The sequence below is a fragment of the Ctenopharyngodon idella genome, chromosome 16, assembly GCF_019924925.1.
Source record: "Ctenopharyngodon idella isolate HZGC_01 chromosome 16, HZGC01, whole genome shotgun sequence".
NCBI lineage: Eukaryota > Metazoa > Chordata > Actinopteri > Cypriniformes > Xenocyprididae > Ctenopharyngodon > Ctenopharyngodon idella.
In genome coordinates, this window is record NC_067235.1 from 2,726,496 (window position 1) to 2,749,234 (window position 22,739).

Below are 22,739 nucleotides of genomic sequence, written 5' to 3' on the forward strand. Positions count from 1 at the left end.
AACAAATTGCAAATATTGAAGAAAATACATAAAACATGGACTAAGAATTTAAAAACTCTCTGTGTGTGTGTATTTTTGTGATTTATGAGGACACAAATTTGTATAATGACATGGGTATTACACTGGTATTACGACGTAAACATGAAATATGAGGACATTTCATGAGTCCTCATATTTAAAATAGCTTTAAAACATACTAAACAATGATTTATTAAAAATATAAAAATGCAGACAGTTTTCTGTGATGGGTAGGTTTAGGGGTAGGGTTGGTGTAGGGGGAGAGAATGTACAGTTTGTACAGTATAAAAACCATTACGCCTATGGAGAGTCTTCACTAAGATAGCAAAACAAACCTGTGTGTGTGTATGTGTGTGTGTGCGCGCGCGCTAAACCCTACATTTTGGGGACCAAATGTCCCTACAAACACTGTAAAAAATTATTTTCATGATTGGTTAACACAACATTTTTTCTCTTGTCAAATCAACTTCAATAATTATTGTGGTTCACATAACATTTTTTTTTTTTTTTTTTAAATTAGTTTATGCTGATTAAATCAATCGCCTTCATTGTATTAACTCAATTTTTGTATTGTATTAATTGTATTATTCATTGTATTAATTTCATGACAAACAATTAAAAAACACATATATACTGTATGGAAGCTTGTTTCCACCATGGAATAAGAAAAAACTAAAATGAAAAGGTATTGCGGCTTTTTATCTAAAAATTCTGACTTTATAACTCACAATTGCAAGATGGTGTATCGTAGTTATTTCTCAGAATTGCAACTTTATATTTTCCAATTCAGACTACAACTTGCAATTGCATGTTTATATCACAATTCTGAGAAAAAAAAGTCAGAATTGTGAGATGTAAACTCGCAATTGAGAGAAAAAAAGTCATAATTGTTTAGTAAAAAGAAGCAATTAACTTTTATTTTTTATTCCATGGCGGAAACAAGCTACCATCATATTGACATGGTGTAACATTGACCTCTCTCACTGGTTAGATATATGTTTATGGTGGATTGGAATGAAAAGGTCATTCTAAGTTCACCTTGAACTGCAAACAGTAACTATAAGTCCAGCACTATTGGCTATTATTAAAGTCAATACTGCAAGTTTATCCTCAAGATTTGTTATCGATATGCAGAGCGCTGTCCTGTATTTCGTGTTCCCTTGCTGTTACTTTTTTCCACATTGTCAAGTGTGAGCATGTTCCTCTATTTGTCTGGTTAATGTCTTAAACGTTCTGACGGATAGTCCATGTTTCAAGGCAAAAGTACACATCACAATGAAATGAAACATCCATGAATACTCTCTCCCACGAGAATAATACACTGAAGAAAAGAACATCGAGTCCTTCATATATATTAACAAAGAGAAAATGGCTTTTTCTTCCTTTCATTTCAACATTCTCTTACTTTCAATCATGTCTCCAAATGAAATTATTGTGAATGCTATTAGAGATATTCTATTAAAATTGCCTTACTAAAAAAGTCATTACAGTGCCTCCATTTTGTGTGGACGGCTCATGTGATAGTTGAGAAAAGCTGGTTTCCATGTCATTCATCGCTCAAAACCTGACAGCCAGATAGCAACTAGCACTTATCTATTCTAGCCATACATTCCCACAATGCTCTGCCCTGACATTAGTGCATATCTGGCTGATGTCAGAGCAGAACACTGAGATTTCATCAACTGAACCTTAAAAGTACAGTACACATTCGTTCAAAGTGAATGTGCTGTTGTGTAAAAAATTAACTCCATGTGCTCATTCTCAATTACGGATGCACAAAGGATAGCGTGGAATGCGCTGGAATTATGCAAATCAGGTAATGATTCAAACACACCCTCAAAATATGCGCTTCATGACATTCACATCAATGTAATTCCTGAGAGCAATGTTGTAGCTGCAATCTGGCATACGTTACTACTGTAGCCCTTCCCAAAATGAAACCATTTGACTCACACTAGGGCTACATATTAATTGTTTATTTTTTGCAAAATATATTAGGCAATCGCTCTAATTTCAGCATGCGAGCTGTAAACAGTCTCAATTTTGAAATCCATGCATAAACATACTAAATATCTACAAATAAATAGAAATACTTAAATAAGTAGAAATATAAATGTTCTAAATAATAAAACATACCAGAATACATTTGTCTTGTAATGTTCAAGATATATTACATTGTTGTGCTTGTCATAACAGAAATTATTAATAGATATTATTGAATTGCAATTGTGGTTAATGTTAAGATTGCATTTTTTTTTTTTTTTTTTTTTTGTCACATTAATAAAATCTGTAAAAAGTTAGTTTATTGTCACGTGTAGTATAACACATGCAACTCAGAATTAATACAGAAAGTCTTTTTTAATAATCCAGGAGAAAAAAAACAAAAACAAACAGAACAACTACACTTTCACGTAAACAACACCAGACAAGGAAGAGGTTTAAGTACAAGGAGCAAACAAAGGGAACTAAACAAGACCAGCTGAACAGAATAATTAATTAATGGGTAACCTAGGTGACAAACTAGGAAATCAGATCAAATAATGACAGAGAGACAGAACAGAACTGAATCAAATCACACACACACAGAAAAGCCATGAACCTTACAGTAACTGCCTTTGAAAATGTACCATTGGTAGTATCCAGAATTTAAAGGTATTACTAAGATCATAGTAGTCACAGGTATATATATATTATTACTATTATAAATGTGTAGAAACTGTAAAAACAATCTCCATGAAATGACATATTAAATATTGTATATTATGCGAATTTAAGTAAATTTAAGGGAACAACAATATCTTTTATAATGCAGTAGTAAATAATAAACAAATAAATAAATATATCTGCCACTACACCATATTTCTACAGTGTTAGTTACTGGAATCTGGTTTCTGTGAGCTTCAACAGGGAGTGTTCTCCCACATAACAGGGATTTACAAATTCAAATGGCCAAATGACTCACAATTTATCACTTCATTAAGAGGCACAAGTGCAGAGTCAAGCCCAAAGTATACTTTGGCCGCCCACTGTTCATGTGACATAATTTTCGTCACCAGGAGGGTCCGTGGATTACAGTTCGCGTACAACAGCGCATGCAAAAGGTGAATGTTGAGACAGAAGAGTCCACTAGGTGGCAATACGCAGTGCAGCAGTCGAAGAAGAGTGCGGAAAGAGTGATGCAAAACAAAGCAGCATATCCTTCTCCATCATTTTTGTGTACAATTTCAGCAGGCGAGCTGTACACAGGCCCTGTTTACACCTGGTATTATGCATTTTGCTCGATCTGATTACAAGTACAACGAGGGAGACACATTAACATTTACACTTGGTGTTTTAATCCGTCTCTTTTGTCCACTTTCAACCACTTCTGTCCTGATTTCTTCGAGGGACGGGTAAATGTATGGGCTTTTTCAGATCTTTCCATCTAATGGATGAAATAAGCTCAAGCACTTTACAATTGAATGTGACCGGAGACTACGGAAAAACATATGGAGAGCATCAGCTTTTGTTTCTGCTCTGACAGCCGCAAGACCTGCTGAACGCTGTGAGTGTGTGTTAGAAATCAGGAATGGTGAGAGAACATTGTGCTTGGTACATCAAACTTGGGATTTAAACTTTGTCGGCTGGAGACCCGTCTGGTTAATGTGTCCCATAATGTTTACGCATTAGATCAGTAGGCGGAGAGTAGGCCTACTTTTGCGCTGTTTGAACACATTCGACTACATGAGCGTCTACACTACGAAAGCAATCTGGTTGTTTTCGACTACCTCTGGAAGTGGTCGAAAGTGGACAAGCTCAAAACGATTTAGACCCCGTTTACACCTGTATTTAGCGTCGTCCACTTGTGATCAGATCGACCAAAACGCATCTTAATACCAGGTGTAAACAGGACCAAAGAGTCACGCTTTTGAAATTCAAGCAAGACTTTGACCATAATGGAATTGCGATGAAAATAGATTTCTTATTTAAAACAGAACGTTTTCCATTTGAAACAACTTCTGAAACAATATTTTAACTGTGGAATAATCAAAGTGCAATACTAAAACACATTACACTACAATATTACTCTCCCACTGCAATCCAAGCACCTGAATCGGCTCTTTAAAATGCTTTCAGTGCAGTCGTCTACATCTGGATATATGCCTAAAATGCTCTTCTCCATCATTTAATGAATGAGTGCGGCCATGATCAATAGAAATTGTACACAAACGTCTCTTTTAAATGAAATTCAGTTTACTGTTTGTGTTCTGTTGGTGGTTATAGAAAATTGTATTTAAGCCAGAAAACTAGTTCTGAGATTTGTGAATAAGGCACAATATATAACAAGCCTAATTTACATAAAAATGAGGCACATTTGTGCTGAAAAGAATTGGAATTACTTTATTTACATATATACTTGGTGGATCGCTATTTCAGCGCATTTAGCACCTGGTTAAACTGGATTACAGGTAGGTTTTGCAGTGAAATACAGTGTGCAAAAATGGTACAACTGTTCAGTAAATTCACTCCTTTGTTTGACGGAAAACTTTGCTTGATTTGCTATAAAAATATGCAAGACAACTGCAAAGCAACCAATCAAAGCAAACAGTTGATGGTCCAAACTCTGTGTGAAGCACGACATGAAGCAGGACAGGTCATTTCTGTCCTGTGATTCCGTTACAAACTCATCTCTTCATCTTACCAAATATTGTCAGGAGTCCACCGGGTGAAACATCTATCACCCTTTGATAATCTACCATGGACGCAACATTTGTGAACTGGGGCAAATTCACACAAGAGAATTGATATACTTCAGGCTCGGCAGGGCAGAGAAAGTCTTCCAATCACGAGGGCTTTGTCAGGTGTACCAGCGCTACACAGCTAACATGTCAGCCAGCACTGCGAGGGCCAAGAAGCCAATCAGTCCCCAGAGGAGTGCGTTCCTTCTGAGGGGAGAGCACTCTGACTTGCCATCAAGACCTGGGGAAGGCAATCAGCGTTTATTCCCTCTAGCTGAGACAAATCAAGCCACTCAGATTACTGGAAAATCACAGAAAAAGGTATTTTCAGCCTGATAGTGTCAGGAACTGATGTCACAGATCAGAGATGCTGGAATTGACTGACTGGTTGGTACAGTAGTTTGGGTGGTTGGTGAATTGGTTAGTTGACTGCCTGATTGGGTCGTTGGATGATCGGGCGATTGATTGACTGACTGAATCACTAATATCACAGACCGAAGTTACTGGGATTGACTGACTGAATCACTAATGTCACAGACTGGAGTTATTGGGATTGACTGACTGGTTGGTACAGAAGTTTGGGGGGTTGGTGAGTTGGTTAGTTGACTAACTGATTGGCTCGTTGGATGGTCGAGTGATTGATTGGCTCACTGCCTCAATCACTAATGTCACAGACCAGAGTTACTGGGATTGACTGACTGGTTGGTACAGTAGTTTTGGGGGTTGCTGGGTTGGTTAGTTGACTAATTGATTTTCTGACTCGTTGGGTGGTCAGACGATTGATTATTTGACTGACTGACTGATTCACTGGTTGATTAATTGTAGCACTGATGTCACAGACCTGGGATTGACTGACTGGTTGGCTATGTGGTTGACTTATTTATTGATTTATTGGTTGGTTGGTTAGTTGATTGAGGGGGTGATAATCATTTCCATATTTCATCTGCTGATAAAGTCCTTACAAATGCACTTGAGTCTGTTCCGTTAAACCCTGCATAGGATAGACCCAAATGGCATTAGGGCCATTACATAAAGATGTGTAATTGGCAATCATTACTCAAATAGAAACATTATAATCCAGCCAGATGAGGCAGGGGTTGGATGAGTAGTGAACAGACCATTGTGTCCCAGTGGGGATTACAACCATTTGCACATGCTGGATAGGATTAAATTTGCAATTTGACAGGATGAGGTCTACTTCGCAGTTGAGTCCCCCACAAAAACACTTTCCGTTTCAGAGAACGTGGGGTGTTCTTCTCAGGACTTTGAAACGCTCTGCCCTGCATCGCTGATCTTTAAGAAAAAAAAAGATGAGAGGCCTGAGGACGAGGATGTGGAGATCGAGGGATGAAGGAATGAGGAAAGAAAGCCATTCTACATCATCGTGAGACCTCTGGAAAAACAAGTTGACGTGTCGAGATTATGAAAGGGCTCAGCCTTCCCAGTTCCACTCGATCACACTGGTCAGGAAGCCCCATAATTGGAGGTAATATCTTCTCAAGTCTTTCTTTTCAAGTCTGTCAGCAGCTCAAACAGATCTCGGTCTCTAATAGGCCCCATCCCGCAGACGCTCGCTGTGTGGATTCTGTCATCTTTGTAGAGTTGCAGCCACACCGGATTCTGCCCGAGCTCTAATGCCTATTTCTATGCACGAGGCGTTCCAGATGTCATTACCGGCTGGGAAAACGGCACAAAGACCCACTGATTGTCCCCTGGCCTAGACGTGCCTCTTTCTTTTCAATCACTGCTTCGTTTCATGTTGTTCAATCACAGGGTTTCATTCATCCTTTTTAAGACCCACAACCTGGAGTGAACTAATGTCAAACACAACCGATGATTTATCACTGAAACTTTAACGTGTTCATGTGTGGATAATGACTTTTACCACTATGGACAAGTGCGCAAATGCAGACACATACACTGGTCTACTTTTTTATAACCCAAGGCACATAACCTCGCAACCACCAATTCAACCAGCTAAATGAATGCCTGCTACAACAAAAGATGAATCTGAATATGAAAAACATCATATTTATAACAATATTCGTGTTTGCTTTCCTTTTGAATTGTTTGGCTGTCCATGACATTTAAAACCAAATCAATTTAGGCATTTAAAAACATTGCTGTTTCTGAGCTTTATAGTGGTCCAATCTTTATGCGGTACCTTTCAAAGTCCAGACGTCGCATTATTGTCAAGGGCGGCAGCAAAAGCCCTTGTTTTCTTCTGTTTATTGGTAATCTTTTAGCTCCCCAGATCAGAGTTCACCTTGCTGCTCTCATCTCCTGCCTGAATGACTCTACACTACCCCTGACATTTCCCGTACTAGCTGTTGGCTTACGGTTCAGTAATAGCTTTGTGTTAGTGGCTTACAAGCTAGTGCACAATGTATAGACATGCCAAGATTAAATGTGCATCTCTCAAAGCAATAAATAATTTCAGTATACCGTTTTCATGAGGTGCATCAGCAGTCTTAAACATTACCTACAAAACTCAGTTGCAGAGTGTTGCGATAAACCGTTTATCATGATAAATAAATCACAAAAATGCAGGGCAAATTAACAGCATTTGTTTCATTGCGAACTGGAGTAGAATGAATATTTATTTATCTTGCTTTTTAAAGTTAAATAATACCCATTGATTGCCAACTGTGTGTATTCATGCAAATTTCATGATCCCAAGTTCACATCTGATGTCGATCAATGAACGGTGTGGTAATTAATTCAGCTAATTATTCTGTTTCACTATCATTCTGTATTCAAACTTATTGTTCAACACAGTCCATTTCCATGCAGGGAATTGTTTTTTATTGGATCTCTACAGTGCTGATGATCTTTTAATCTGCAGTTTATTATTTATTTCCTACAGGCAAAGGCATAAAAAAAACGCCTAAGTCGCACAATGAACAACAACAGGCCAGAAAGTGAGACTCCAAGCAAAGTTCTTATTGTTTTTGACCAAACAAGTCCAACACTGTTGAATGTACTTGCCAATGACTTCTTTTCCAGCAATAAATGTATATAACTTATATAACATCTCACCCTTTTTTCACTTGCAAAGTGCTGTTTCTTTGAAACATCCATTTGAGATGCTCTGGGACTCGTGGGTCTCTTGACCTCCACCACCACTATATCTGAGGTCAACTCTCTCCGCTCCTACTCCAATCTCTCCTGTTATACAAATGCACAGAGAAGTATATAGAGAAAAACTGGACGGATCCAAAAAAAAAAAAAGCTTTGTTACTCTTTACAGGATAGCTTTTAAAAATGGCCATTTTATTAATGGTTATTCAAGCAAACCTAGAATTATCTAACTGCACTTCATTTATGAAAGTTGTAGTCCGTCTTCCTATGCAGATCTTTTCAAATAAGTATCTTTCGGGGAATGGAACAAATCTGATGCAAAGCCCTTTTATTGCATGAAATGCTAAAACACACAATAGTTAAGTGCATGCCTCACAAACCGGAAACTTTCTACAGCACTTGTAGATTCTCAGAAGGACAAAGGAGACGTGGAAGAAAAAAGCTGTTACTCAATAGAAATTCAAAGGCAGTTCTCGTTCAGCTAAGCTGTAGTTGACCTCCACAGACCTCTTTGAGTGCCAATGAACTGATGATCACAATAACTCATGTCTTGCCTGTAGATCACGGGCTAGCGGTTGTAACAGGAGCCTATTAGGAAAGTAGGCCAAGTTAAGTTCCAGTACTACTACTAGATATTTGTTACCATTCCTTCCATGAACCTCATGAGTGGCCATTTTCCCCAAGCTGTTGGCTGTTTTTCGATAAAACAAAACATGTTTGGTTCCTCTTATAATGAGATTGTGTTCCTTGAGCAAATCTTTTCTTTCCAGCCTTAGAGCACGTCCAAGAGGAACTTTTTGTTCCTTGGCTCTTTCATACCTAAAGCGTCTCAAATGCTTCTCGAAAGTTGACGTAAGGTGAGACACAGAGCTACAAAATGTCAATAGCATAGCTCAGATAAATTGGTCATATAAAATGTCATATTTGATTGCAAAATTTGATGTCTTGGCACATCTGAGTACAGTTTGATATCTTTTCTGAAGATGTAGTGATGTTTCTCAGGACCATCTAAGATAAAGGTGAAGTGTGTAATATCTGCATCACCAAATGAATTTGCATTTTTTGAAGACTCAACCTGTCTGATATAGTACAAACAGATAGTAATGCCTCAAACTTACACCACTGTTACCTAGTTGTGTTGTTACTAATTACCTTATATTACCCAGTACTTTCTTAGGTAAGTACACTGTAAGTACACATACTGTAAAATAAAGCGCAAGCCACCACTGGGTCAAAATCAAACAAACAGAAAAATGTTTCTGTGGTTTTTAGGGTAATCAACCAACAAACGGCTTACTTACTGGCATTGACTTCAACTGGACAGTGGATTTCTGATTACAATACTGTGATTAGATCATGGGAGTGTATGTTAACACCAAAGTCATCATGAAACAAAAGCTGCGCTCGTCGTTTCTTCCCTATCGTGACGTATTTCAGAGTGAAACAGATATTGGAACAAGAACAAATGTAGGGCGGGGCTTGATTTTGTCTGTGGGGAATTGATTGGATGGTTGTGGTTTGCTATTGGTGGATCTCATGTGAGTGACAGGTTGCCCCGCCCTCGTCATCAGAGAAGAGATGAGATGCTGCAAGAGGGAGGAGAAGATATTCTGATTCAAGATTATGGGGAACATAAAGTTAAAACAATAATGATGTGCACTGATAAATAAATTATAATAAACACTGCAATATTTCGTAAACAAACAAACAAACAACATTTCATGTTGACTTTAAGTGTTATTATATGTGATTTTTAGTAACAGGAAAGACTTGTTAGTGTTTATTGTTCTGTTTATTTTTGGGTTTTTGTGGTGACTACACAATAATATGGCTTAACTCGACAAGAAATAACTGAAATATTTTAGCATGTGAACAGCTCAACTCATTTTATTAAGTTAGACCAACTATTTTTTTGGCCAAATATTTCACACATCAAAATATTTGCACACTTAACCTTCAGCATTTCAAGCAAATGTCTCTATTTGCTCTCATTTTAATCTCATTAGAACCTATTGAGATAATGAAGGAATCTCTTTTGTGAATTTTCATCCCAACCTAGTGGGAAATGTGTGTCATAGTTTTAGATGCATTAACTATTGTTTAGTGTATCAAATTTTTCACAAGCCAAAGCAATTGCAGACTTAACCTTCAGAAATGTCTCCATTTGCTCTCAATTTAATCTCACTACCTAGTTGAACTAATTGAGGTAATAAAGGAATGTCTTTTGTGAATTTTCCTTCCGTCCTGCTGGGGAACCCACCTCTTCACATTTAAATCAATAAACCTTAATGTCATCAATGCTCAGTGAAGCCGAAGGAAACGGACTGCCACTGTATTATTGCTGAAACGGGTGATCCGTCCACTAACGTGCGTTTCTGCAGGCACTGGGTCTGTCGGCAGACAGAAAAGGCAGCTCGTATCAAACGGGAGGGAGTCTGTGAAGGGGGAGGACTTGAATGCCACACTATTTGAAAAGCAAAGGGGGAAAAATGGGCTCCGTTTTATTTTGCTCCGGGCAATGCACAAAAGAGGCGAGCGCAGCAACGTGGCAGGTTTTTAAATTGGGATCAAAAGGTTCGAGCTAATTAACAAACTAAATAAGAGTCTCAAAAGCTTCGTCTGGCTCCAGCTTTCTCCTTTCACTGCTTCTCAAAGGCCGAGTCAGAGCAGATATTTAGTCCACAGCGTTCGGTCGGAGCGCTCTTCTGGTCACTCGCATGACTGAGGAATGGTCGTATCTCGTCGTGCCGCTAGGACCTGAGACCATGCAGGAAAACGTGGCCGGGTTTTCCCGTTTGGACGGTTTAATTCTGTTTGACTTTCCCAGCAGGGGCCGGTTGACGGGAGTGAGTGGGAATCGGATGCGTTAGACAGGGGCTCGTAATAAAGACAAATGGGTGGACATGAAATTTGATTCTGTCTGCTGGCTTAGCACCTCCCACAACAAAAATAAAGAGTAACGGAGAGCAAGAGTGAGACTGAAAGAGCGAGACGGAGAAAACAACTACATTGACAAGCTATGTGTTTTTCCGAGAGCTGTCATATTCGGAAGGTCACACACATCCAGGGACAACGGCCCACCATTTCTGTTGATGAGATCATAGAGTACTGGCATATTATTTGATTCTAGCCCTCCAAGGAGCGGTACGGTTGCATCGGTGTAAGATTAGTCAGCTTATTATTTATTATAAAGAACATATGTTCCCGAAAGACCTAGTGCTGTGGAGCACACACTTTGCCGTGTGATATGAAAACACCATCTGTTCTGAGAACACTAGAGGGCTCTTGGTGAAAGGGAAGACCTCATGTGTCAGTGAATTAGCTCACTCTCATGCGACCGTCGTAATGTTGTCTCTATTTACTGCTGGCTGTCTTTCTATGACCTTTATACGCACTTTTGGCTCTCCCAATTTAAAAAAAAAATTATAAAATCAACCTCTATGAATTTCAGTTTTAACCATCACAGTCTGTAATACATATAAAAATGTACACAAAATTAAATGTAGACGTTAAGATTTTAATCTGGAACATGTTTGTTTTTTTTGTTTTTATGGTTTTCATCTCTTTTTCTTACAAAATGTCCTTACCGCAACATTACAATAACAGTAATTTTATACACTTTTCTTTTTTAATTTCTATAAAAATGTAATATATTTACATAGTTACTTACAAGATTTGTCCATTTTTGTAAATACAGATATTAAAAAATAATTTAAAATTAGGGGATTTTATGATATTCTTTATGCCATGGAAAATGTTGATCCTAACCTTAGATACCAATTGTTTTAATACATGCCAAAGATACAATATTTCGCAAATATTGTCATTTTAATGTGTAAATCATCTCTACTGAAGGGTTAAAACAGCAGCAACAACAGTCTGATTAATAATTAAAATAAGTCATTGCTGCGGTAATGACAGTTTGTGTCGGTAAGGACACAATATTAATGACGCATGTTAATAATGTAACCTTAACAATAGGTTACTGTAGAGTAACCTATTGTAACAGACAGAAACAGAAGGTATTTTGTCAAAGTGGTATTGCAGAAAAGACTGGGTTAAAAACTAATACTTTTATGAAATTATATTATAACAACAAGCTAATTTGAGGTCTTCAGTATTTTGTTTTGTCTTCTGGTTTCTTTTGTTTATCCTCCACTGTCTTCTTTTCTGATTTGTCAGTTTATCTGCTCTTTTTTAATGCTCTTTTTATATAACTATTCATATCCGTCAGGATCTTTTCTCAATAAGTCTCTGCATTTCTGTCATCTTATTAGATGAATTTGGTATCATCTAGGGTTGATATCAAAATGACATGTTTATATTTAGATTATAGTATAAAACTTGAATTTGTCTCTACCGCAATGCAAGGTCTTTACCGCAACAACGAAAAATGCCGTGGTAAAGACGTGTTGCGGAAATGACATTTTTGCTAATATTGCTGTTAACTGGCAGCTAGCAAGGTCTGATACATCAGTTTTGACTTTTAGCACCACATATACATGTATTCAACAGTGATATAAGTTCATTTTTAAAATGTAGTTCAAAATACACAATTACTAAGCCGAATGGTAAGGACACATAATAAATACTTATGAAGAAAAGATGATCTTTATCTTAGTTTTCTGGATAGTGTGAGTGACCTAATGGGGGTGGCCTAGTCTGTAAGCCATGTGCTCACATGCTAATTTCTGTTTCCATAGAAACTAGATTTGTTTGGCTTTGAACAAATGTCATATTAAGAGTCTTTTCTCAGTGTTGCAGTAAGGAAAAGTGTGGGACAGGTTTATTTAAATGAAAAAAAAAAAAAAAATCATATGAATGATGAGTAAATAAAAAAAAAGAACTTTAAGATGGTGTAAAGTAACATTTATATGAAACAAATTCATTTGAAATAATGTCATATTGTAAAAGAATTAGCTAATTTTACGCATCTCAGCATCAAAACCACAGGTGTGGGACATGAGCAAAAATGGTGTTTGGACCTATAAATGCTTCATAATTGTTCATTAAACCATATTATTCATTCATTATTTTTTAAGTCAAGGTGTGTAATGTCACTGTGTTTATATTTATGAAGCTTTACATGACAAATTTTAACATAAACCTTCGATTTCATGACTTAAAAGTGCCCCTGGTTGCAGAGTTTATTCAAGTGTGCTATTAGTATACTTCTTTTGAAATAAAAATAAGATAATATACTTTCAGTCTACTTTTTGTGTACTTCTCAGGAATATACTTAAAATTTATCTTAAGTATACTTGACTTATACTGACAGAAAAGTATATTTGGCCTATACTTGTACTCAATCTTTTGATCGAGATGTACTTACAAGTATACAGTAATTAAGTATTCTAAGTATACTTGTCTTGTTGTGTTCACTCTTTTGATTGAGTAGCTTCACATAGTTGTACATATTGTTGTATAAACTTACACCGTTTGAAAATATTGTTTCATCAAGAAAACATGTTTCTAATTCTGAGTATGTGAGTTTTTGTGTAGTCCACTGATAGTGTACTATAATTATGATGTTAAGTTCACTTAAAGAAAACCTACAAGTATGCTTGCAGTATAAAACTACTGAACTACTAAACTTCAAAGTATACTTTCATAAACAAAAAAAGTGCTACAAGTATAGTAAATTATCAGTATGTCTGTAAGTTCACTTGTAGTATTACAGTACAAATGAAAATTTGTTGTGTACTCAAAGTTTACTACTGTTACACTTAAAATATACTTGTGCCAATTTAGTCCCAAGTAGTACTGAAATAGTACACTTACAAGTATACTACTAGAAAATTGATATTTGTATACTTACTTGAACTTTACTTAAGTATACTTCATAAAACAAACTTTTGTGAGGGAAGGCCAGCGTTTGATTGGCCGAGTGACATTCTAAGAGCTGAACAGCACTGGAACGTTTCACAGTTTGTATCAATCCGCTTGTCTGAATTCATGTGGAGCAGGGAATGGATCTGCCTGGAGCGAGGTGTAGGTTTTTTGAAAGTTTGTGTTTTCTTTCGCTCCATGATTCCTCACTAGTGAGAAAATGGAAGATTCTGAATGGAGATGGAGCAGAGTGATCACAAAACAGCTCCAGACCACCTTTTAGTATGTGCCTTCCTTGGTTAAACACAAAGCTTCCTCTGATGTACAGTATGCAGGAGTTATCCAGTCATTTAGTACACTTAAATCCCCCACTGCAAACTCATGTTCATCTGCCTCCACATCTCAAAATCCAATCATCAATCGATGCATAGAAGTCCCCGTCCTACATTTTTTTGATAATCTGTCACACCTGGATTTACGTCACAATATGGAAGAAAATATCTGTCGCTACTTCCAATTCACTACGACTTTAAAACTGATGAGCTATTTGATTTGTAAGCTGACAGTAACATCGGACTCAACAAATGGCGTGAGTTTGGAGTGCGACTACACATTTGTCCAGCCAACTGCAGATGGAGATTTTAAGAAATCTGTTTAAAAATGTAAAACCTGTTGAATGCAATTACAATCCTGGTAGTGCACAAATTACACTCTTCACCTTATCTTATTGCTAAGATTTTAAAAAGACTGCACCTACAACATTAGCATAAAATAATAGCTCTTTGCCTATTTCTGAATTAACCAGCAGCCTGCACGGACTAGGTGACAGTCAAAAAGCAAAGTCATTTCAGAGGTTGACATTTATTTGATTTTTTGACTTCAAATAAAAGTGCGATGAGAAAGCTTGTAAGGATCAATCCATGTCTGCTTTTCAAAAAGCTTGATTGTCAATGCTTCGAGTGTGTCAAAGTCATACCATACCCTCAATCTCTTGCAATTACGCTCCACATAATATATACATTTACAGATTAAGCTTCAAACTCGTGTAATGGAGATTTTCTGCTGCATTAACATGTAATCAAATCATGCCACATGATGTGTGTCACTATGCACCATTTGGTTCCCTTTTCATTCAAATCTTTTGTGTACATATTGAATTTATGTGAAAACGTGCAAGTGTGTGTGTGTGTGTGTGTCTAGTCAGTCTTTAAGTGGATCTCAGCTTCAGAATAACAGAGTGACACTGATTTGAGAGAAGAGAGTACGGAGCATTTGATTCAGGGTTTCATGCGAACAAAACCGACATCTGCTCGCTCTCATTAACGGCACTGAAGCTAATCGGCAGGCCATAAGTGTGCTGACTCTGTAAATGGAAGCGCGTGTAACAGCTTCAGTGAAATCAGGCAGCTGTGTGCGTGTGTACCGACCACATGCATTTCGGTATGTACATGTGTGTGTGTGTGTGTGTCTTGTTTGTGTGAGACGGCGCTGTCTCTCCGCATCTCCGCTACAGTAGACAACAGCGGACATCAAAGAACGTGTGCACTGGGCTCGAACCCTTCCGTGCACCGCACCACGTTTCACTCGCACACAAAGCGTCGACGCATCGACCTCTGGTCTCTGCTGGAAGAATTGTGTTTAAGCTCGCCCACGACAGCTTATGGATTAAATTTGCACACAAATTAAAAATTCATTTTCACTCTGCAACTGATGGCCATCTTATACCGATGATGCAATTCTTGTTGTCAGCTTCTTTAGAAATTTATCTCTGCCTCCTGTGCTCTTTTGTCACGCGGGAATTCAGCACGCTTGAAACGTGTTTAGGAGACACAAGCCTCAGAAACTGTGCTTTTAATGTGAAGAGCATTTTAATTGAAAAAAAAAAAAAAAAAAAATGTAATGCAGAGATACTGTTATATAAAGCACCATTATAAATGTTAAAAACATTATACGCCGAACATGACGTGGATTTGCAGATCATCTGTGTTTTAAATTAGTGTAAGAGTCTCTAGTATTACACTTTAAAAAACGTTGGGTTAAAAACAACCCAAGTTGGGTTGAAAATGGACAAACCCAGTGGTTGGGTTAAATGTTTGACCAACCTGCTGCGTAGTTTTATTTAACTCAACTATTGTTTAAAAATGACTGTACTGCTCGCTTAAAATGAACCCAAAATTATTATTATAATGTTTAATAAATTAGCATTTATTAGTAGGTTTAATGAATAATAATTAAACAAACATTTATTAAAAAGCTTACTAATAAATATCTACATTTTGATTATTATTGTTGCCTCTACACTGTAAAAAAAAAAAAAATGTTGGTTTAACTTAAAGTAAATTACCTGGTTGCTTTAAAATTTTGAGTTCACTGAAATCAAAAAAAAATTGAGTTAATACAATGAAGGCGATTGATTTGATCAACAGAAACTCAAAATATTATGTTATTTGAACTAAATTAATTATCTAAGTTGATTTGACAAAAGAAAAAATGTTGTAATAAAACATGACAATAATCTTTACAGTGTAGTAATTATGTGTCTGATTTCCAACCTATTTTGGGTTCATTTTAAGCCAGACATATAGTCATTTTTAAACAATAGTTGAATTAAATAAAACTACCCAGCAGATTGAGCAAATATTTAACCCAATTGCTGGGTTAAAACAACCTAATTGCTGGGTTTGTCCATTTTCAACCCAACTTGGGTCGTTTTTAACCCAGCATTTTTAGAGTGTATGAAACAACCATTTGGGTACAACCATTTTACTATTTTCCAAATGTAATGTTCAGGTAACCTAAAGTTGCACTTCATATGGTAACATATATACAGTATATATACTGAATCATCCTACATAAAGGTCATTTTTAAATAGCTCTCTAACATACTGCATAATTTCACATTATCTTTCTGTTCCAGAAATGTTGACATTTTGTATAAGAATATGTGAAACCGTCTCTCTAGGAAAAAGGCAAAAAAATATAAGTGACATATAACTGTGTGTGAGATTGATTAACTGGTCATAATGAAGCACTGTAACTCTTAGGTAGATAAAGGGATTGATTTTTCAATAAATCTTCCTCTGGCGCTGATTCTCTCATTTAAAGGCATTAAATTTATTCCATTAATCGTATTCTTGAACAACAGATGAGACAGCCTAAATGCACAAGCTTCTCTTAAAGAAATACCCAAAAGACACAACATTTATGAAGACGATGCGTATAAACTTCGAAAAATCTCATTCAATTGGCCCTTTCTGAAAGCCACACTACACAAGACAAATTCCTTAAAATTAGGATTTAAAAAAAGCACAAATCTCCTGAGAGTTAGTCATTATTTTTCAAGACATATGCACTACTCTGCAGTGACATTTGGATGCGATCCAGAGCTGTCCGTGCCAAAACTGGAGTGGATTCTGATAGGCTGCAGCTGCCCTGAACGATATTGAAAGGGTTGAGTGACAGCACTGAATCCAAACTAGACTGAAAAGTCAAGCTGGGTATTGAAAACCCATTGAGTTTGACCTCAAAGGCTGTTTTTGGATCTGCAGTGATTGGACGACTGTCATGTGACATAAGGCACAAAAACACGTGACCCTACTGAGGTCATTTCAGACCTTAAAGAACATACGTGACAATGCACAGTATATTGGACGTTTGCGATTCTTCCCCTGCACTGGAGATGCATTATACATGTCTTATCTACTCCAAGCTTCTCAGGATCACATGCCAAACAAACCATGCCGACCGCTAAATCACTTCCAAACAACACAGACCTAAATAGTTCACAAAATCCTACCACAAACAAACATCGTAATACTGTAATGAGCCACGGCATTGTCCTTTTCAAAGCGGTTCCTGTTTTAGTTTCATAGCAGGAGGGCAAAACAGCTAATAACACACAGGCACAGCAGAAACGCTCGACATTTACAGTCTTGCGGAGTGAGTTTGATCGACCATCTGGCCTCTGAGAAGTGCGTTGTAAAAACAGTGAAATCAATGGAGGCATGTCTACTGTGGATGCCCACCATTACACAAGCCGTGTTGATGGTGTAACACTTAAACTAGCACACGGCCTCCCTTCCGCAACCTGCCTGCTCTCTCCGGACACGAGTCTCTCTAATGAATTTCAGTGCTCACGATGTGGCAAACGAACCCTCCCGCAGGCCCGCTGGTGAACAGTAAGCCCTCTGGTGGTTCCAGGGCGGACACGAATGCCTTTACACACACCGTCAAGCATACAGATTTTAGTTTATTTTGCATGGTGGGCAAACGAGGAAAATGCACAGGCGATACTTATACATGCACTCCCACGAAGTCATGCATACCGATAACCGTATTTCCAGGGTACTTTAGAAGTACTCACTGCACTCTGATCAAAAAAGACACAGTACTTTATTTTAACAATGTTCTGTCTGCTTGAGGATGTTATTTCATTTCTAAAAGCAGATTTGACTCAGCTGTGTGTCAGTTCATACACAGGACCTGTCATATTCCTTTTCTTTCAAATGTGCCGTGGAAATATTAAAGCAGCTGTTGAGAAAACATTTCCGTTTCCAAACATTTCAGATCTGAGCTGTCAAAAATCACAAATCTCCAGCACAATGTCATTGAAGTCACAGCTACAGTCATCAATCACATCCGTAGAGGCGGGAGAACCAGAACATACGGAGGAAACGGATTCCTCAAAATGTTCCTTATTAAAAAGACATAAAAGCGATGAGGAGGTTAACATCCTTCAGAATCACTAAATGTAGTTCACTTACATTTAGTGCCAAACTATAATGGAATTAAATTAAAAATATATAGAACAAACAAAAGTCATGCTGTATAAATGGAGTATGTATAATAATGCTCTATTTTAACTGCATAAATGTAGCACTGTCTCTGTTTTGGGGGGAAGTTGAGAGGCTGTGCTTGGACATGTTAATGTCTCATAATGACATTTACAGCCATTTTTCTGCATTGCATCGAACCACTTGTCAAAAGTGATCTGCCTTCAGACAAAACTGTATTGATCTTTATTGGGCTCCTGTCTCCACGCGGCTCACATATTTCAGCTTCTCAGACTGAGAAAAATCTCTCTTTGTCAGGTTGCATGAGTGCACTATTTTTTCCCGTATCACCGAGGACCTTGAGTCTGGCTACACAGTGCGTAAAGGTGAGGTTTCCAGGCAAACTTCAGCGCAATGTTTCCTAGATCACCTGTTAAGACTGTGAACTTATCTTTCAGGCGGATTTTACAAGAAATACCGCAACGCCACTGTTCTCTCCAAATGTCACTGATTTCATGTGCCACATTTTCAGCAAGTACAATTTTCTCTTCAAATGTTTGTGAAATCACGAAATCAATGCAGCACCATCTGCTCCTAAGACGCGCGGCACGCTGATGCACGCGCAACTACATTTCTAGCGCTTAAACAGGTCCGTGGAAGACATTTAATTCACATTTTCCACAGAGTTACTGAATACAAAATGCAAACTCATCCAGACGAGCACTTTGAACACTCATAACAACATTCGTTTGCTCAGTTAAAGAGTCGGTGTCCGTTACGCGTTCTCTTACCTATCCGTATGACATGGGGCATCCCGAAAGAGCTGTGAATCCAGAAGAGACCCACTATAATCGCGCTCCAGTATTCCACATATTCCCTCCTGTTCTTCATGACTGGAAAACACTGGGATCAATCCAAGGAGCTCTCCAAAAACTGCTCATCAAATTTTAAATGGCTGGGAGTCATATGAGGATTGGACTGACTGCGACAGATTTGCTCTCATTGTAGTTGGTTTGAACACGAGCTCGCTGTATTAATTATTTTATTTATTAATTTGGGCGAGAGAGTGAGTGAGTGAGTGAGTGAGTGCGCGCGCGCTCGGGTCTCAGACGAAGCTCCGGATCGGTGCGCGTCTCCACCTGCGAGTGCTGAGCTGCTGAAATCAGCCTGCAGGAGTCCCTGTATCCCCTCTGTATCTCCTCCTACCGCTGATGCCGCAACAACCGGGCTGGAGTCCCGCGTCAGCGTGGATGGGGACTAACGCTTCACGTTACACTGTCCGTGCTGCGCTGTTCGCATATTGCGTGCTGTCAGAAATGCAACAGCAATGAGAACAGCCGCGCGCATGCAGGGTCATTGTGATGAGCATCGATAAATGTCAAATATTTGGCCTTCACAGTTGGCTACAAAAAGTGTTAGATCGCATTGAAAATCAGTGCTTTTTTAGTTAAAAAAAAAAAAAAAAAAAAAAGTTTTAGGATTTTAAAATGTAAAGATAAAAGTGCAGATGCATGATGTGAATTTAATGTGAAATAATTCAGATGCTGCACAATTTCTAGGGCACTAATCAAATGGAAGCATAGTTGTGATATTGTCCATGTTCACTCCTTTGTATTAAAGGTCAGATTTCTTGGCTGCTTCATTGAAGCACAAAATGCTATTTGGAAAATTCTCAAAACATGCTGGATAATGTGGATCATTGTGGAGTGCAGCTGTCACCTACAGCAAAAGGGCGACACAATATCACTAATATATATATATATATATATATATATATATATGTCGCCCTTTTGTTTTGTATTCATTTGTTATCACAACATTTTTTTCTTTTGTCAAATCAACTTCAATAATTAATGTGGCTGAGATAACATAATATTTTGAGTTTCTGTTGATTAAACCAATTGCCTTCATTTGTATTAACTCACATTTTCAATTAATTTCAATGAACTGAAAATTTTAAGGCAATTAGGTAACTTATGTTTTTAAGTTAAACCAATATATATATATATATATATATATATATAACAAAGTGAAAATGTTTACAGGTATAGTGGTCACCCTTTGAACCATACTGTATGTCTTATATAGTGAAGGAAATGATAAATTCACTGTTTTTAAAGATAGAAATCATATTAATTGTATTTTATTATAATATCACAATGGAGTGAACATGGGGTGAATTTTAGGTAATTTAGCTGGTTTCAGCCATTTTTGCCATATACTTTCTAAAATGAAAAACTTGGCAATTTATTTAGAAATATTTCAAGTGTTTTTTCCCCCCTGTTCCTAAAATAAATTATTTATTTAATTATTTAATTATTTAACTTTTTTTTTTTTTTATCTTATAGAAATGATTAAAAATGTTCATGGATATTCTTTTAATTGACATTCAATGTTTTCCCTCCTGCTTGACTTTTACTATCCCATTAACTGACAAAAGCAAGTTAATGACATCATCCTCCAGGAAGTGACATCATTTTTGGAGGAAAACAAGAGCAGAAACCTTCAGTAAGTATTAGCAACGAATCTGATTAATTTTGTGATATTAGTTCACCCTAAAAAAAAAAATGCTGGGTTAAAAACAATCCAAGTTGGGTTGAAAATGGACAAACCCAGTGAATGGGTTCTTAAAATGAACATAAAATCAGACACATAATTACTAGAGGCAACAATTATAATCAAAAGGTGAACATTTATTAATAAGCAATTTAATAAATGTTTATTGTTTAATTATTATTCATTAAACTTAGTAATAAATGTTAATTTCTAACATACTTTGGGTTCATTTTAAGCAAACAATACAGTCATTTTTAAACAATAGTTGAGTTAAATAAAGCTACCCAGCAGGTTGGTCAATATTTAACCCAACCACTAAACAACCCAATTGCTGGGTTTGTCCATTTTTAACCCAACTTGGGTTGTTTTTAACGCAGCATTTTTAAGAGTGTAGATTCATCTCATTCTAAAACATTTTATTCCGGCATTATAGGATTGAAATGAATAATGCTAAACTCTCACAAGCAATGCAAGCATACTCATTTCACAGTCACAGTGTTGGAAATGTACTACAGAAAAGGAACGAGTCTACTATAAACAATTACGCTTTAAGTGCTTGTTGTTCATTAGCATTATAGTACTTACTTAGTAATTACACAGTAACATGACCATTGTAATGTAAAGTGTGACTCTAGAGGATTTTCTTGACAGTGTCAGCAGGGCAGATGATAATATGCCATTTACCGCACTGATCCATGCTTGAGTTTCCTCTCAAGTGCAGGGCGGCGTGTGAAACTAATTTTTGCATGGCTAGAGTGGCTCTGTTTTACCTCGACAGCTACAGTGACAACACTGAGCGAAAGAAGTCTTGGCATTTGAAAAACACCTCTTTTAAAGGGATAAACATCAAATTTTCATTTTTGGGTGAACTATCCCTTTAACACTATTTGCTGTGTCAACTTAATTTGGTAGAGTTTCATAAAGACTTGATTAAATGATGGTGTTCATAATTGCCTCTGGTGTTCACACTTTGCATGAGACGTTTAGCAGTGATAAGATCGGCCGTGTGCCACCTGAGGCTAGTGCATTATGATTACACAAATGATCCGTCTGTAAGATGCCCTGAAATACCTATTTAATATCTATTAGTATCTTTCATATATGCCTTAACTAAAAAATGAGATTTAATATTGTAACTTAGCTTGACTTCACCCAGTCTATCTAAATGACATTTAAATTGCCTAACGGGGGAAAAAAATGTAATTATAATAGGACACGATTAAGCTGCATCAACATAAAACACTATTAGAGTGACGAACGCATATGACTGAAATGAAACACAATAAGCAAGAGCTAAATGACATAAAACAACCTAAAGAAAATAAATTAAAGAACTTGAACAGAAATAAACTGAACGTCCTCACATGGCAGCTCACGCAAGGACTTCTGGGAACGCCACCTTCTCTGTACAGTTTTATATACAGAATACAGAAAGATTATCGAAGATACACAAACACACTGTGAGCAATTAACTGACAGCGTAATACAAAATAAAATGATTTTGTATGAAACTGTATGTGATTACACTGTCTATCAATTATGGCTAAAGTAATGTAATTTAAAACAAATTAAATATTACTTTCAGGCATAAAGTAAGAGTGCTTTTTATATAATGGATGGCTAAAATATATCAATGGTACTTAGAACTGAGTTTTGGTCACTTAACAATAAAACCGAACCGGTTTGGGTTGCATAACCCATAGTTGAGTTATGCAATGTCGCTTACGTGACATTGCAGTTCTTCATCATCATGAACTTTATTTTC

At 37.1% G+C, this 22,739-nt stretch overlaps 1 protein-coding gene across 1 annotated transcript in view; it reads right to left on the bottom strand.

Annotated features, from left to right (window-relative positions):
* The window catches only part of grik3 (glutamate ionotropic receptor kainate type subunit 3), a 168,597-nt gene extending 148,599 nt beyond the window's left edge, over positions 1–19,998 (bottom strand). Inside the window, exon 1 of the mRNA XM_051866063.1 lies at positions 19,210–19,998. Coding sequence (XP_051722023.1) covers positions 19,210–19,309 — 100 coding nt within the window. The 5' untranslated portion in view covers positions 19,310–19,998. The remainder of the gene's footprint in view (positions 1–19,209) is intronic.
* Positions 19,999–22,739: the final 2,741 nt, after the last annotated feature.